Source organism: Ambystoma mexicanum, chromosome 5p, assembly GCF_040938575.1.
Source record: "Ambystoma mexicanum isolate Mex_15411 chromosome 5p, UKY_AmexF1_1, whole genome shotgun sequence".
In the NCBI taxonomy this organism is placed as follows: Eukaryota; Metazoa; Chordata; class Amphibia; order Caudata; family Ambystomatidae; genus Ambystoma; species Ambystoma mexicanum.
Window position 1 is genome coordinate 1,361,631,452 of NC_090930.1, and position 17,675 is coordinate 1,361,649,126.

Below are 17,675 nucleotides of genomic sequence, written 5' to 3' on the forward strand. Positions count from 1 at the left end.
CCTAACATTTCATGCCATAAGGAGCTGGGAATGGCGTACATAATATAACACTTTCGTCTTGAGCCTATTTTCCTATATCTTGGTATTTTAGGTGATGCCGATGTTAAACTTTCTACGACAATTCTCAAGCCCATATGAAGGAAGAGCTAATGCTTCGGTGGCATACATCGGTTCACTATTGCCCTTTTGTTTGCCCTCAAGCTCCTTAGATAAATTGAAGATTGGGGCAAGGAAGTGATATCTCTGGCTAACAAAATACTTTTAGATAAGCGGAATAATGTAAAGAAGTATGAATAAATAAATAAATAAATCGAGCATGAGTTATGATGTTATTACTTTCTACATATCAGGCATATCTTAGATGTTCTCCTTATTCTAAACATCACAATTGTATAACAAAATTGTGTTTTAATTGTATTTATCTAAATGGGATTACGGCTTTATGGTCTGGTAATACTACACACATATTTCAAATAAAAACTTTTTTTTCTGTCGAGAAGTTGAGTGGTCAGTATTACATTTCCTGTTTTTTTTGTCCTAGTTATAGGCATATCACAAATAGATTATTGAGACCAGTTCTTCAAGAGTTAAGATTCAAGCAAAGTCATACTCCAATATTAGTTTAATATTGGGCAAATTCACAATTCTACACCTGGGCTCTTAGACTCTATGTGCAACAGGCATTGAATAAGAAACACTGAGAAATGTATCTGTGACTTTTAAATGAGATCAGGTTAAAGGTGGTATTAATGAATTATGTAATATTGTGTGTATAGCTCATAATAACTAAAGTCTGACTCATTTTAAAAAGTGTGAGGGGTTTAATTAAATGTATGCTGCTATATGTAAAACATATATGGCATTTTGATAGTCCTTTGTAAGAAACTATTAGTGTTCTTGAAGGTAACTTTAATGTTATTATTAATTAAATAAAATTAATGAAGTGAAGGTATATATTTTATACGTATGGGTGTTCATAGTTTGGCTACTTCGAAAAGCAAGAATCTTTAATTGAGGCTTTTTCCAATATATAATCAATATCATACAATATAATAAAATGCCAGATTTATGTTTGTCTGATGCAGTCATGCGCAGTAGAGACTACCTACTTCCCCTGTTGTCAGCGCTAGATGGAGCTGTTACATTTGGATATATAGTGGTCCTACTGTGTTAATGAAAACCTACCGTATCTTCTGTATTCCACTGATAATGTTCTATGACAATGGAAACATTACACTAATAAAAATACAAATATAAAAAAATGATATATAAACAAAAATTAATTTGATTAGGCACCATTTCCCTAACATAACAAAATAAATTACTTTTGTCCCCCCATACAGAGGGTGTTCTGTAAATACAATTATTTTCAGCATGTCACTCCTCCACAATGCTTCCTAAGAGGATTTTAACACATGAAGATGCAGAAAACGTTAAACACCGAAGAAATGAGGCTCAACGTATTCGTCGGACAAATATGAGTTATGTAAGGAAGACATGGCATCAAACAGTAAGACAGACACAAGCGATCACAGTTCAAGGGTGTTTATTGAACTTCAACTGGGTTTGAAAAACACCTATCTAATCCTAAATCTAAAGATGGGAGCAACCTACGGCCATCAAATAATAATAACACAGTCCTAGTGGTGTCTTGTCAAAATAAAAGGGCCTATAATAATAAACGTATTGCCAATCCTTACTCCTAAATACGAATAGTGTGGGAAAGAATGTTATGCACAAGAAAAGTGTTGAAGAAATTATATGTCCGGCTATTCAAGCTGCTGGCTTCCCCTGCCCCCGTTTTCAGCACGTTACAAGGCGGCATACTCAAGCTTAGCACACTGTCTGGCTTCTCTAGAACGAGGATGCAGTTCAGGACTTCAACATCAGGGCCTTCTTTGTCATTCAAAGTCTCTTATTTCAGAGGGCCTGATGCAACAGTACAAAACAGTACAGTTCCTTTCTTAACAGGAATTTTACTTATACAACTTTTCGGGTGATTTACTGGTCACCCCGTGTCCCGCTATTTTCCAAACGTTCTCTATTTAATTGCAATCAAAGACTTTCGACTGTGCCCAGGATTTTGCTTGACCATCCGCAGGACCACTTCAATTCACATTTATTTGTTCACTTTCGAATGATCTCACTCCGCGGGACTCGGATCATATGTACCTCCTTTCATCACTTTTCAGCTGGATACCTTACAGAGAACTTTGATTGAGCACCCATGTATTGTAGTTTACTTTAAAGTTCAATCACTCACCATCAGTTCACTTCACTTGCGTCTCTTATCACACACGTTTTAACAATGTTTGTTCCAGCGCTCGCCACAATGTTTGTACCAGCGCTGCTTACAACCTTGGCTTCAACACAGACCGGTCTTGTATCGGTCTTCTCAACTCACCGGCTGTGTTGCTTTCACTGAAGCGGCTTTGTTCTTGGAGCCAAGGTCGGTACCACAGTGGCCGGATATTCTCAATAGGCCCAATATGACAGCTTGGGAAACAGCTCTGCAATGGGACATCCAATGATTGTGTTCTGCAGCCCATAGAATGAATATGACAGACGGAGAAAGAGCCCTTGAAGGGGAAAACAATCGTGAAGGCAACACCAATATTCACACCAACATCCCGGAAAACAATTATGGGAAACCTCCATCCAACACAACTTTGGCCCATGTACACAGGCTTTTCCACTAGTCTTCTATAATGTTACAACAAATGCTGAACAGTCAATGGAGAAAAGGATAATAATGTGCTGCACACTACTGTACAGCACACTCAAGCATTTTATAGCAGATTGGTATTTGGCTTATGGTCGGTCAATTGGTCAACATGCTTAATGGCCGAAATGAAAAGAATTTCACTTGGTACTATGTTTTTATGTCAACTTTGGTATATTGTCCTAGGCACTGTGAAGGCATCATGAATCAAGACACAGACAAAAGATTCAACGTTCAAATAAAATGGTTCATTAACTTAAATGTCAGGATGGTTGAAGGCCTAACTTGCCCTATGCTAAGGTGAGATTTCCCTACCTAATGAAACTAAGGAAAGTCTGAGTCAGGAAGTTCAACTTAAAGTCTGTCTGTGTCCAAAACCTATACTTGCTCTGACAAATAAAGCTAAACAATGTGTAGGAACATCTGAAACAAAAGAAATAGTGTTCCAAATAAAGTTTCAAGCTTCTTCCAGCTCTGGGTGCACTTTCCAGCTCCCCTTCCACAACAGTTCCACAAAACCGCAAAAGGAATCTCGGGGTTCCCTTCCCCAAGAATACAGCACAATTCCAAAACAAGATCCCAGGGTTCATTTCCCCAAGAAAACAACACAGTTCAAAATGAGTCTCAGGAATCTCCTCTCCCAAGACACCAGCTTTCTCAGCTTGCCAACTTGTACTTAAGGTCAGTTTCTCAATATTTAAAACCAGTTCCAGGTCAACTTTAAACTCCTTAACAGTTCATGCAGATTTGCTTCCTTCTGCCTTACTTTAGCAATCTCTTTCAGGCACTTGCAATCACTTTCTGTACATTTCTTTGACTTTCACTGATAGAGTACACCTGGTCTAAGCGCAGTTATCAGACCACACAATCCACCCATCACAGGTCACACAACCATCACCCTGTAGCTGCACCTGTGTTCTGATTCAAATTCACTTGGCTCTCTCTTTGCCAGCCTTTTGGCTTTGACACAACAGGTTAGGTTAGGCATTTCACTTTGTGGTTCTCTTTTCCCTATACCGCCTTGCTTTCACACTGCTTAACAAGGTTCCATTCTTGCTTTATATTGCATTTCATCTGATTCTCTCTTAACTTGCAATATACAATATTCTCTTTTCACACCAACTTGCTGTTTGCACATTGGTTAATTCAAATCTTTGATATGCTCATCAAAAACTTTCATTCAGTTCGATATTCAATAGTTTCCAGTACTTGTTCGTTCACACTTGGCAGTAATCATCAAAAACCATTTACTTTGGTTCACTGTGTCTTTCACCTTAATTCTTGTTTGTTCGGCATTCCCTTTTCGCCATGCAACAGCTCCAGAAGCTCCCCGGTTTGAGTGATCCCTTTTCCTCACTTACTGGTCTCCGGCGTCTCCTCCGGGAAGCTTTCACCTCCTGCTCGGCTCCACATATACTTCCTCCATGTTTGGCAAGCCCTGCTCGCAGTTCGCTTCTCTCTGTCTCTCTATGTGGGTCGCTGGCAGCTCCACTGCCATCCTGAGGACGCTGCCGGTGACTTTCAAGGACTCTCTTCACCAGCCCACAGCCCCTGATGCAGGCATCGACCTGTGAGGCTCCCAATACTGAGGCCTCCACACTGCCCCTCCTGGGCCCGGTGGCACAGCTTCTTTTGGTTCTCTCTGGTGTCCTGGTTTCCTGACAGGACCACCCTCGGCTGCCTACTGCAGGATTTCTCTATCTGCCGGCCTCCCTGCTGGTCTCTCTGTGTTCTCTCCGACTACACCTTTTATAACAGGTTGCAGGTGTGAGTATTAGGGATCAATTGCCTGACCACAATTAGGAAAGCATTCTGGACATACCTGACCCTTACACAAGTCTGAAGGCCTCTTCCTCGTCTCAGTACTACAATGGTGAAAGGAACTATTAGTGTGCATTACTCCTAGTTGCCTATTCCTTATCCAATTACCAGAGAGGAATGAACGAGAGGAATTGAGGGGAGAGGGTTTAAATAGCCTATAAAGGGAGGGGCAGGGAGTGATGTTGGTTTTCAAATGGAAATGAGGGATACCATGTCTCGCCTGTTGATATCCTCTCCCCAATCCCCAAGGACCCTCCACCTAGTTGATCCTCCCTCGCATCTCCAACCCAGGGTCTGGATCCAAAAGCGGTGGCCTTTTCCTGGCCACCTGAGAAGAGGATTCAAGGGGAGTACTTGTGAGGATACCCTCAGGGTTCTCACACTGTCTAGAAAGGTTGCTGTGATTATGTAGTTGTGCATGTGAAACATGATGTAATTCAGATTTGGTGTGCTCTCTTGTGGGATACATACCTCACAGTTACTAAACGGTTAAGCAATCTATTATTTATAACCTAAAACACCTTCTGTACTGATTATCTCTACCCAGATCACAATATATTTGTACATTATTATAAACTAAAATGTTTAGTAATATCCTTTAACCGATGTAGTGATCATACCACCTTAGTTTTGACTTTAGATCAAGAATTAGAAGAAATCGAAAGACATGAGGAGGGCAAGTTTTCATAAACTAGGCAGGAAACCACATTATTTTGTATAAGCGTAATATCTGTGAGATGAATTTGTATATGGTTAATGAACATGACCTGTACCTGGCAGATGAGCTATAAAGTTGTACTGATGAGCTAACAGAGTGGATCACCTCGCTATCATTTCTCAGGGTTCCACTGCCTAGTAATTGAAACGTCAGACACTTCAGAAGCAAGCTGGTCTTCGCCGGTCCGTGCCCACCGCAGTGACCTGGTGCTGAGCTCTCTTCCAGTGGTGTAAACCAATCTAAGTGCACGGCTTCTCCTTTTCTCATTTAATCATTGACACATCTCCTTCCCTGCATTTAGCACTGACGGGGGGGTCTTCCTTTTGTTTTGCGTGCTATGCCTTTGCCCGGACATTTGTAAATTGGCCCTGCATTTTAGAGACCACTACAGGCGCTGTGTAAGCCACTGTCTAGCACTGACAGGATCCAAAGTCATCTCCCATAGCTTTTCTCACCTGCAGTATCTTACCCAATACCGGATAGACAGCATTGTGGGCCACGCCACTGAAACAAACCTCCCGCTGGTGGCTCAAAAAGCCACGCAAGTGGCAATTGTAAACAGATATTTACAATTGGAACTGGACAACCCTACTTCTCCCTCAAATGACTCTGGTCCCATTATCTGCATAAGTAAGGACATGGGTGCTCCCGCCCTAGTAACACAACATGGTATTCTGCAGGGGGAAACCCCAGCAACCATACTAGGAGAAACTGTCTTCACAACTACACTAGGAAGCGCCCCACGAGAACCTGATATGTACAGGAACACAGATGCACCTAATAGTGTACCTGATAGTATGAAAGAGGCAAAAGTACTCTTCTACTTGGCCTTAGATGAAACTCACACCACCTATACACCTTGCCTTAATTTACGCAACAAAATAAAAAGAATGCCTATCCCGGATCCTACCCAAGAAAAGCAGGTCCCAACATGCGTATCAGCAGACATGAAGGAGTTTGCAAACATTAAAATTGCACTCCTCAATACTAGATTGCTTAATAATCATGCTATCAATATCCATGATTACATTTTACACCACAACTTGGATATCTTCTGGCCCTATGATAGATATGGCTACTCCTGAAGGCTATGTCATTTCCGGCAAAAATCCTGACCTGGGCCATGGGGGCAGTCATCATTATATCTAAAGAAACATTTCTATTCTTTCAAGTCCCTAACCAGTGCAGCCAATGGGAGATCCTGCAGCCTAAAACTCACTGTTACACACTGTAGCTGCCTGAATCTCATCCTACTATATCGTCCTCCTACGGACATGGGCAATTTTAACAAATATAATGAACAAATCTTAAAAGCTACAAATAGCCCAAACTGTTCCACCCTATTCTTAGGAGACCTAAACCGGTGGCATAACAACAAAGACAAGGAAGCCATGGCCCTGGAAAAAGTCCTAGAAGAAGACCACAATAATAACCCCACCACAGATAAAGGCAACATACTAGACTAGGTCACATCTAGAAATCTCTATATCATCATTAAGAATAGCATCCCCTGTATCTGGTCTGATCATTATACAATCAATTCCACCACCCGGCTCCAGGATATTCCTAAAAAACAGTTTAACGTCCCCAAATATGTCACCAGTCGTAATCTCAAAAGAGTTAAAGCCTCTGATCTTCAACGCTGCCTAAACAACATTATGTGTTGCACAACCTGTTCAGATACACCAGAGAGGCTGGTTGAAACATACAATAGAGCATTGACAGACATATTAAATAACACAGCCCCTCTGAAAAGACAAAAACTCTGACCATAAAAAGTGGTTCACTTGAGACCTCACAAATCTGAAACAAGAAAAAAGACACGCTGAGTATCGCTGGTTAATAAACCTGACTACTCCAAATAAAGCCACCTGGAACACCTTGAAACACTCATACAAATGAGCTATATTTAACACAAAGACATTATTTTTTAACAAGCAAATAGACAAGGCCAATAACAACTCCCGGAAACTGTTTGAAATTCTAAAACACCTCGAGAAACCTAAAGCACTCTCCCTGTCTATCTCTCCGACAGACCAGGACTGTGCTGACGTAAAGCAGGCCTTTGTGGATAAGCTCGCCTTAGCTCATAATAAAATCAAGGAAGAACTGAAAAAATACTCTTCAGGTGTGTCGGATGCTCCTACATCCCCCGTCTCAGAGACCAACATCAAAGGAACCACCAACAGTGATCAGTTCAAATTTCTCTTCAACTGAGTTAACAATTTGAACATGGAAGAGATTCTGGCCAAAATGCACCCTGCATCGAGCCCTGAAAATATTTTCTCAGCTAAACTCATCTTAAACAATAAGGTCATCTTTGCCCCGTTTTTGACCAGTTTTGTTAATCCTTCCTTAGCACACAACCATGTCCCAGACCCTACCAAAGTGTTTATCATCACTCCACTGCTGAAGAAAGCAGGAGTGGACCGGAAGGATGCTAAAAATCTGAGACCCATCACAAATTCCAACTTTTTATTAAAGGTCTTAGGATAAAGTAGCAACATCACAATTTCAGGGGTATCTTGAGGTGACTACCAAACTACAAATAACCATTGAGTCCCAGAGGACTCAATGGGAATGGGGAAGTGGAAACACCGGCACCATCTTGTGATGGTGCCGGTGTTTCCACGTCCGCCTGCAGGCAGGTGGTATTAATCCCGCCAGGTCTGATGACACCTCCGCCTGCAGGACTCGAGATCACCCGGTATGGAAACAACAGTGGCGGCGGATTTACTGCCACCGTTATTTCCATACCGGGTGATTCGTAATGAGGCCCACTGTCCGCATCATCAAGGAAATGTCCTGGCGGGAACATATCTAAACCAGTAGGCAGGCTCTACACTGGTTCCCAGCACCTTCACAGGTTCAGTTTAAATCTGCCTCCCTTGTCCACAAATGTCTACATGAGAAAGTGCCAGTTTACCTAAAATCCTACCTGCCCAGACATGAGCCAAGTAGAAATCTACGATCATCTAGCATGGCACTGGTTGCCGCCTGAGGACCAAACACCTAAATGGTTTGGGCAAATCTTTCCCCAACCAGGCTGCCTAGCTATAGAAAGAATATTCGACAAGAGTATAACTTTAAGCTCTTCTGAAAATCCGTAAAAACATTTGTATTCTGCTAAATCTTTCTGTTTAAAATTACATAATCCGTACCGCATCTGTCTTGTCTTTTCTGTTGTCTTGCTGTGTAATTGTGCACCCAGATGCCTGCAGGTTCCCGGCGCCATACAAATAAATAAATAAATAAATAAATAATTAAAAAATCATCATCTTACTTTGGTCAAAAATCTAATAAATGGATTCATGCTTGGACCAGCATCCCTCAATTTATATTTGATGCTGTAGGAGCTGAGCACAAGCATGCCCACTTTCACATAATTTGATATTAAGTTAAAATTAAAGCTATGGGTACCCCAGAACGTGACACCCACAAACAACAGGCCAAAACAAAGCTGCCATAATTTGTCCATCCAGACTACTCGTTGCCAGCTAATGCGAACGACCAATGATCCTAAGAATTCTGCCAAAAACAAAAGCAGAAACAAACCCCATCTCTGATCACAACTGGGGCACATTTGTTGGTTATACTTCCTTCCAGATCAAACCTAAGGTGCAGACACTTATTATTATAATTGTTTTCTTATCGCTTAATACCAGAGAACCGGTTTCTAAGCGCAAACCCGGATTCAAACCTGTGTTGCTTGCTTCCAAGACAAAAACGTTGCCTATGAGCTATTCTCCAGGTATTCTTTTCAACAATAGCTTTAATTATGTGCACACAATAGATGATTTATTATTAAATGCCAACAACAACATAACGCCCTCTACAATGTCTGGCCCAGATGGCTTGACCAATATAATTACTGGAAAGAGAACCAGCAATATGGGCACCAATACTACACGAGTAATTTATAAAAGTAGGTAAAGATAGCTGCATGCCTGCATTTTGGAAACAATTGTTACTTATTAATGTCCACAAAAAGAGTGAGAAGGCAAACCCAGCCAATTATTGTTTACTTTTTTTTTTTTATTATTTATTTATAACGTCAGCCTGAAGTGCCACATTGCGAGCAGTGTGGCATCAGACTTTTGTTACAAAGTAACAGCATTCATCAAAATTCATCCAGCCAAAGCCTGTTCACGGTGCTGCATAGATGATCTAAAAAGAAGATTCAATTTCATAGAATCATTTGTAGGTCTCCAAGATTCAAAGCGTCTATGTAGTCCGTTACCGCACAGCTTAATTTTATGCTGTGCCCGGCTACAATGTAGGACCACCAGTCTCGAGTATTACAGTCTACTGGAATATGTTCACTTTGGTGGTTCATCCTCTTTGAGGTGGTCTTCGTACATTTGGTGATGAGATGTTCTAATGATTCTATTTCGCTATGACAAAAGCGACATAGATTGTCCTTAACTTCTTTAAAGTGACGAACCCACATCATTTCCTTTGTTTTGATTGCATTTAATCGAAGGTTTAGAAACTGCTCACGATGGTGGCGAGATGGACAGTTCGTTAGGTATCTACTTGTGACATTTAGTTTGTGTTCTCCGATTCCAGAATCTAGAGTGGTCTTCAACTGCAAACGTCGCTCGTTGTTCTTTATCCAGCACCATTGTTCAAATTTAGTTTTTATGGATTGTGGTCTCGTCACCAGGTCATACAAGGTCAGGTCAGCGTTTGATAAGGTTGATATCATTATTTGTTTCCACTCGTCTAGCAATTTCGAATTTCCTGTGGTTTTTGCCCCGGCAAAGATTTCAAATGCTGGCGCTCTAGGGGTTAAATTCATTTTACGTAGTGCCGTTAATGATTTCCACATTACGTGAGCGTGTAAAGAATTTAAGGAGAGTTCATATCTTATATGTATCATCGAAATGTACGGGGGGAGCTGCAGAACTCGCCGCCAGTAGATCCCTTCTAGCTTTTGCCAAAACAGGGCATCGATGTTCCAGCCAGCCTCTGAACCAAAGGTAATTGCTGGAATCACTTTTTGGATGTAAAAGGTCAGGGCTGGTGCTAGGGTGAACTTTCCAAAATTTCTATTCAGCAGCTGGCCTTGAATGCTATATTGAGTCATTCTGTTGACCATGTCAACCTTCCAATGATGTTCATGCACTGAATTATTAAATGTTATTCCTAAATATCTGATCGAATTGACTACCTCAAGTCGATTGTCGTTAATTTTCCACACAAAGGCTTTTTGTTTATTGGTGTGTCGTTGACCAATGATGACTATCTTGGATTTTTCGATGTTTAGCTCCAAGTCATTTTTTTTTAAATAATCGCAAAGATTTGTTAACTGGCGTTGCAAGCCTATCTGTGTTCGGTCCAACAGAACCACATCGTCAGCGTAGATTAAGCATCCTAATTCATTATTGTTCAGTTTTGGTGGAAAACAACGCACATCCTTACGATATGCTGGGAGGTCAGAAATGAACAATTTGAAAAGTTCGGCTGCTAGTGGGCATCCCTGTTTTACACCGGAGTTTGTTGAAATCGGCTTGGATAGTAGGCCTTCATTGTTTAGTCTTATTTTGATTGTAGTCTCCGTGTGTAGGGCTCCTATTGGTGCAACTAGATAACTCGGACACTTCCAATTTATTAATTTTTGCCACAATTTGCTGCGATTTACACTGTCGAAGGCACCCCTCAGATCAATGAATGCCAAGTATAGTCTCGACTTTGCTTTTAGGCTTTCGAGTTTTAATATATTTATTAGCAGCAGGTTTACCTCCACACCTACGCCTTTTGTAAAGCCTGTTTGCCGGATATCGATTATTTGCTCTTGTGTAGACCATGACGTTAGCCTTTGTCGTAAAAAGGAGGCGAAGATTTTTCCTATGGTGTCCAGCAGGGCAATCGGGCGATAGTTGGTTGTATCAGCCCGGTTGCCCTTTTTATAAATTGGCACTATGATCGCCACACGCCAAGAGTCTGGTATCGTCATTGAATTGGACAGGCATGCAAATAATTGTACAATGAAGATAGCCCATTGTTGTACGTTCTTCTTCAGCATCATGTTGGATATTAGGTCTGGACCTGCTGCATGCGAGTTTTTAAGAGCCCGTATTGCAGCTCTGATCTCTTCCACAGTTGTATTAGTATTGTTTACTAGCTGTGCTGGACTCAACTAGCAAAATGTATGCTAATATTCTTTTGTCTGTTAAAAAAAATGGGGTATGAAAGAAAACATTTTATATTGATTCCAGACCGGATTCCGGCCAGAACATGCCACGGTTGGTCATGGTGGTGAAATTCCTTATGCTTTGTACGCTACTGTGGGTTTTACTTAGGGCAAAAGAAAGAAGCACTGCACTTCTAAAAACTTGTCATATGGTGGCTGATGGTGATTCAAGTAGCAGTAAAATATATTTTCTCTGTAAAGAAAGAAGTAATAGCATGTTTGGCAAGTGGAAAACAAACAAAAATCAAGATCCATAAAAAGAATTCCATTTACCGCACGACATGCAAGCACTGCAAGTTACCAAATTTCTCATCAATATGAAGATTTGGCATGAAAAGAGTGAGACATTTACTAACACAGGAAACAGTGATAATCAAAAAGATAATATAACAAATAAGAATACGATGTATACAAACCCTCAGGTGTCACATAATAGTCAAACATGGTATCTTCAGTTCCAGGGGGTACATGAGGAAGATCTAGGGGTACCCTTTCCTGTGTTCTAAGCCAATGTTCCATTTTAAGCCGGTCATCCAATTCCAGCAAAGCTCCAATACTCCACATCATGGCAAACACATAGAGCCTTTCCAGGTGGTCTCGAGACACTTCCACACCCTGTTCCTGAGTGGAAGAACAGCACAACGTTAGCAATGTAACATACAAAGAGCAAGCAAGCAAGCAGGTGCAAGCAAGCAGGTTTAAACAAGAGTGCACACTAAATCTAAAGAATGACAGATATCTCTGTTATGGGTGAGTAGGGTGTTACAGGAATTAAATATATTTATAATCGTTCATACTTAGCTGTTCCAATAATGTACCAGTTATTTGATCACATATAATAATAACAGTAACAGAAATGTATCCTTCTCCTGCCACCGATCCATTGTTTTCACTCGTCCGAATGTTGTACTTGACAGAACGAAACAGCCTACTTAACATTATATTTCAAACTGCACACAATGGGCCTCATTATTTCAAACTGCACACAATGGGCCTGATTATAAGACTGGCGCTCCCGTAATGAAGGGGGCCAGTACGGGACCGGTCCCCTTCATTACGGGAGCGCCGATTATGAGCTTCCCTTTGCGGGACCCGGATCCGACGCCTGGTAAAACCAGCCGTCCTTTCCGGGTCCCACGAGGGGAAGAGGGAGGCAATAAAGGGCCAGATGTAAATATTACATCCCTCCCTATTCCCATTGAGCCCTATGGGGCTCGAATGGGGATGGGTTCCTGCAAGGAGGACTTACCGGGTTCTCCTATGTCGGAGTAACCCGGTAAGTCCCCATTGCAGGAACCTGGTAATGGAGCCCGGTATGGAGGCAGCCATGAAGCTAATAGCTCCATGGCTACCTCCATACTCGTAATGAGGCCCAAATGTGTTAATTGAACCATACAGGCAAAAGTATAAAGGAAAAACGTTCATACTTTGTGTAAGGTGGGGGGAGTACCCTTGCAGTATGAGGGGACGCTAAACAGAACTTGCACAGCAACCTGAGTAGCAACCTGTGAGAATCAGGAGAAATGATATAGGCACACCCCTAACTGCAAACTAGTGCGAATACTACAGTCAGGGGGCACACAATGTGACCATGAGCACTAGCCTGGGTCCTAGTGCTATGTCGAATAGTTACCACCAAAAGCATGTTGCTATGCAGGAATAAATACGCACCACTAATGAGTTTGCAGATATGAAACTGACTTGTCTATATTAGGCACCCATACATAAATAATTAAATAAACAGCATAAATCCATCAATGATACAGAGGTGGCATATATGTCCTAGAACTCAATTAATAAATATATAAATAAATAGGAGGTGGCATATATGTCCTAGAAATCAATTAATAAATATATAAAAAAATAAGAGGTGGCATATGTGTCCTAGAAATCAATTAATAAATATACAGATAAATAGCCTCAATACAGTCAGTAGTGGGTAGCTGGCAATTATATACCAGCCAGGGGCTTCATAAATATAAAATAAAAATAAATAGCATCAATGCTGAACACTGGCTGGTTGGCTATGGGGTTACCAAGACATGAATTAATAAATAAATAAATACATATGCTCAATTCATAGGGATCGCAAAAAACTTAAATCCAATCCCGGGCTATGTGAGGGGGGGGGTCCCTCCTCACGGCCCGGGGGTTGGATTTCTTTCAGTTTCACGTCAGTGTGCGTAACCCACGCCGACCTGAAACTGAACGCAATTTCACCCGGCAGCCATTTTCGGCTGCCGCAGTGAAAGTGAGAAGGTAAGTGCCCTTCTCCCTCAACCTCCGGCATTATTGAGCCGTTGAGATTGAGGGAGGTGTCGTTGGCAAGGGGGGACTATCCCCTATCCAACAACACCTTTTATGAAGCATTGTTGGTTGCGGATCGGGCGCAAATTCGCGGCCAGCAATGCCACTAGACCACCAGGGATCTGTTTGTGATGTGGGGGGGGCCTGCTTACTAGGTAAGTGGCCCCCGAGCCACCAAAGCATGGGGCTGTAGGTTTGGACCCCCTAGGGTAGCACAGCCAGAACTCCAGGAGGGTTGGAGGTGATGTCCCCAGCTGTGGACATCCGTTTACCATGTGGGTGTACCGTCCCCAAGCACAGCGGCTGCTCTAGGGAGCCCCGGCAGGGTCCCCTTCCCTCCCCCAAGTGAAATTCTGTATTGCAGCCCAGCCCGTGCTCCAGGATGGTCGGGCTGATGTCCCTGACCTTGGGCGGCTGTCTCTCTAGTGGTTTGACCGTCCCCAAGCCCAGCAACGGTTTCAGGGAGGTCCGGGAGGGTCCCCGACCTTTCACAGAGGGAGAAGCTGTAAGGCAGGCCAGCCAGAGCTCCATGAAAGTCGGGGGTAATGTCCCTGGCCTTGGGCAGCTGTCTCCCATGTGGGTTGGCCATCCCCAAGTGCAGCGGCAGTCCCAAGGAGCCTCGGCAGGGTCGCCGTCCTTTCCCAGAGGGGAGAAGCTGTAACACAACCCAGCCAGAGCTCCAGGGAGGTACGTCCCCAAGCCCAGCGTTGGTTCCATGGAGGCCCGAGACATTCACTGACCATTCCCAGAGGGAGAAGCTGTAACTCAGGCCAGCCAGAGCTCCAGGAAAGTCAGGGGTAATGTGCCTGGCCTTGGGCACTCGTCTCCGATGTGGGTCTTTGCCAGGGCTTGTGGCTAATAAATTCTGGGGCGATTCACGCAAGTCAGACATCTGTGTATTCCCATGTGTGTTTTATTTTCTGAAATGTATGGGGTTCCCTGTTTTCCTTGGTGGCTTCGACACCCTAGGCCCAAATCTGTAGGCTGTCTCCCCAAACCCTTTCGGGGTTACCAGTGGTTTAGGCTTTTCCCTTTGCACCAAGGTAGGTGCACCCACACATGATGTACCGTTTTTGTCGGGACACTTGTGGGAACACGGGATGGTAGGACATGTGTTGTTGGCTGCATGTTTCGGTGGGTGGGCGGAGGGAAATGTCTGACTTTGCCGGGGGATGTGGGTAATAAATTCTGGGGCGATTCACGCAAGTCAGACCTCTATGGATTCCCACAGGTGTCCTCTTTTCGGAAATGCATGGGGTTCCCTGTTTTCTTTGGTGGCTCCGACACCCTAGGCCCAAATCTGTAGGTTGTCCACATGAGCAAAATTGCTGAAAATCTGCTCTGCCTAAAGACTTGGGGTTACCAGTGTTGTAGCCTTTTCCCTTTGTGCCCAGGTACGCGCACCTACACATGTGAGGTACCGTTATCGTCGGGACGCCTGTGGGAACGTGGGAAGATAGGCCATGTGTTGTTGGTGGCGTGTTTTGGTGGGTGAGCAGAGTAAAATGTGCAAAAATTGTCTTTTTTTACCACCAGCAGAACCGCTTTGAGAATAACCCACCTAATGTGCACACGGACAAGGGGCTGGTTGTGGAAGCAAGACCACACAGAGCAACAGTGGTTCGAATGATGGATCCGCGCTTAGAAACCGAACTCAGGTATGGTATCAGGCGTGTTATAAAAAATAAATTAAATAAAAAAATTAAAATGACGACTGAAGCCCATAGGCTTAAATGGTTTTTGCTGTAAGGCGACGAGAACCATATTTAGGTCCCAGATGGGATGGGGCCTATGCACAGGTGGAAACAGGCTGGTTAAGCCCTTGAGGTGAGCCTTTGAAAATATCTAATCTGACAAATGCTTGTATGCTCCAATGGGCACCAGGTAAGTGAGGGAAGTGTCCACCTGGAACCTGAGCAGGCCAGGTTCACAGAAAATGACAACATGTCATCCAGGAAGCAGAAGGGGGTCAATGTCCTCACCTCATGCCTATTGGCAGAACCTGGTCCAAGTACTCTTGTACTGAGAGCGTGTGAAAGGCCTCCTAACATCCTGGATAATCTTCCACTTACTTTCAGAAAACAGCGAGGGAAGCTGAGAGGGCCAGTCTGTCTGGTTCTGGGTGTTCCAATGCCTTGTGCTGCTGAGTGAGGATGCCCTTGCTGAGGAATGGAAGATGGACAGGCCCCAGCAACCTCAACTGGAGGAGGTCCGAGAACCAGGCCCTCGACCGCCAGTGTGGGGTGATCAGGATATGGCTGCAGCCCACCGAGACCTGACATTTGCAGATGGTCCACTGGAGCAAGGGAGGGGAGGAAACACGTAGCACCTACAGCCCTATCAGCAAAGCTGGAAAGCATCCCCCAGCGGCCGCTAGTCGCGCCCCGCCCATGATGCAAAGAGGTTTTTTTTGGAGTTCTGAGGTGAGGCAAACAAGTCCAGATCTGGAAAACCCCACATATAGAAGAGAGAAAAAAAGGAGTTGATGTGTAATTCCCACTCATATTTGTTGCACCCCAGATGGCTGAGTTTGACCACTTCTGCATTGCTGTCTCCAGGGAGATGAACCGCAGAGATCCAGATCCCCTCGACTACGCTCACTCCCATATGGCAACTGCATCCATGTAGAGTGGATAGGCCTGAGTCCCCACCTGCTTGTTCTAGTAGAATATTGTTGTTGAATTGTCAGTCCTGACCAGAACTGCATTGCCCCTGATGACAGGTAGGAACGTCCTGAGAGGCTGGCCCACCGCCCTGAGCTTCAAATTATTGATATGAAGGAGGGCATCTGCCCTGGACCATGAGCCGTGAATCGGGTGACCATCCAGAGTCCCCTCCGACCCAGGAGGGACAAATCCTTTATCACCACCAGAGTTCGCTCTGGCTGAGGAAAGGGGGCTGCCACCACCACATTGCTGTCAAAGAGTCACCAGCGAAGGTCCGGAAGAAGGGGCAGGCGAATGGGCAGCCTGTCTGACTGCGCTCCCATCTCCTGGTCCCAAGTAGACGCAAGACTGAGCTGGAAGCATCTAATTTTGAGTCTGGCATGCCGCACTGTGAGCACGCATAAAGCCATGGCTCCTAGCAGGTGTTGGAACCACCATGCTGAATTAGTCAAGTTGGACAGAAAGTGGCAAACTGCTCTCTGGACGGACTGTAGCCTGTCAGCAGTGGGGAAAACCCTCTGAAAGACATGTTCCACCTGACTCCAAGAAACGCCAGATCCTGGGAGGGGCTTAACTGCGACTTCCGCTGGTTGAGGGAAAACCCCAGTTGGTGAAGTATATCCTCGGGTGAGCTAGCCCTCACCAGCCAGTCATTCAGATCAGGGAATAGGTGGTGGCCCTCCAAGTGAAGAAGGCCAGCCACCTTCATAAGCTTTGTGAACACACGAGGGGCTGAATTGAGGCCGAACGACAGCACCCTGTACTGGAAGTGATGTGATATAATCGTGAACCGTAGGAATTTCTGATGCGATTGGAAGATGGGAATGTGTAGGTCAGCATGTTTCAGGTCTAAGGAACACATCCAGACCCCTGAGCACAGCAGTGTGAACAGAAGTAATCATCTTGAAAGGTTTGAGGGGTAAAGACAGGTGGAGGAACGAAAGATCCAGGACTACCCCAGGACTACCCCTCATCCCCACCTGATTGTTCTTGGGCACCACAAAAATCCTGAAATAATATCCAGAGCACCTGTCTAAAGGAGGCGCTGGTTTCACTGCCTGCACGTCCAAAAGGAGCAGGATCACCAGCAGTAGCGCAAGCGACCCGATCTGCAAACACTGAGGGGAAGAAGGAGGAAAAGGAAGAGGGAGACGGAACCCCCCGTGGAGACCAATGACATAATCCAGGGATTCGAGAAGAACAGCTTGCAAAGAGAGCCAGCCGGCCTCCCACTGGAGAACTGTG

At 44.0% G+C, this 17,675-nt stretch overlaps 1 protein-coding gene across 1 annotated transcript in view; it reads right to left on the reverse strand.

The window, feature by feature from the left end:
- Positions 1-17,675, reverse strand: part of DNAH5 (dynein axonemal heavy chain 5) — a 4,235,244-nt gene that overhangs the window by 1,737,490 nt on the left and 2,480,079 nt on the right. Inside the window, exon 45 of the mRNA XM_069613779.1 lies at positions 11,874-12,078. Coding sequence (XP_069469880.1) covers positions 11,874-12,078 — 205 coding nt within the window. The remainder of the gene's footprint in view (positions 1-11,873; positions 12,079-17,675) is intronic.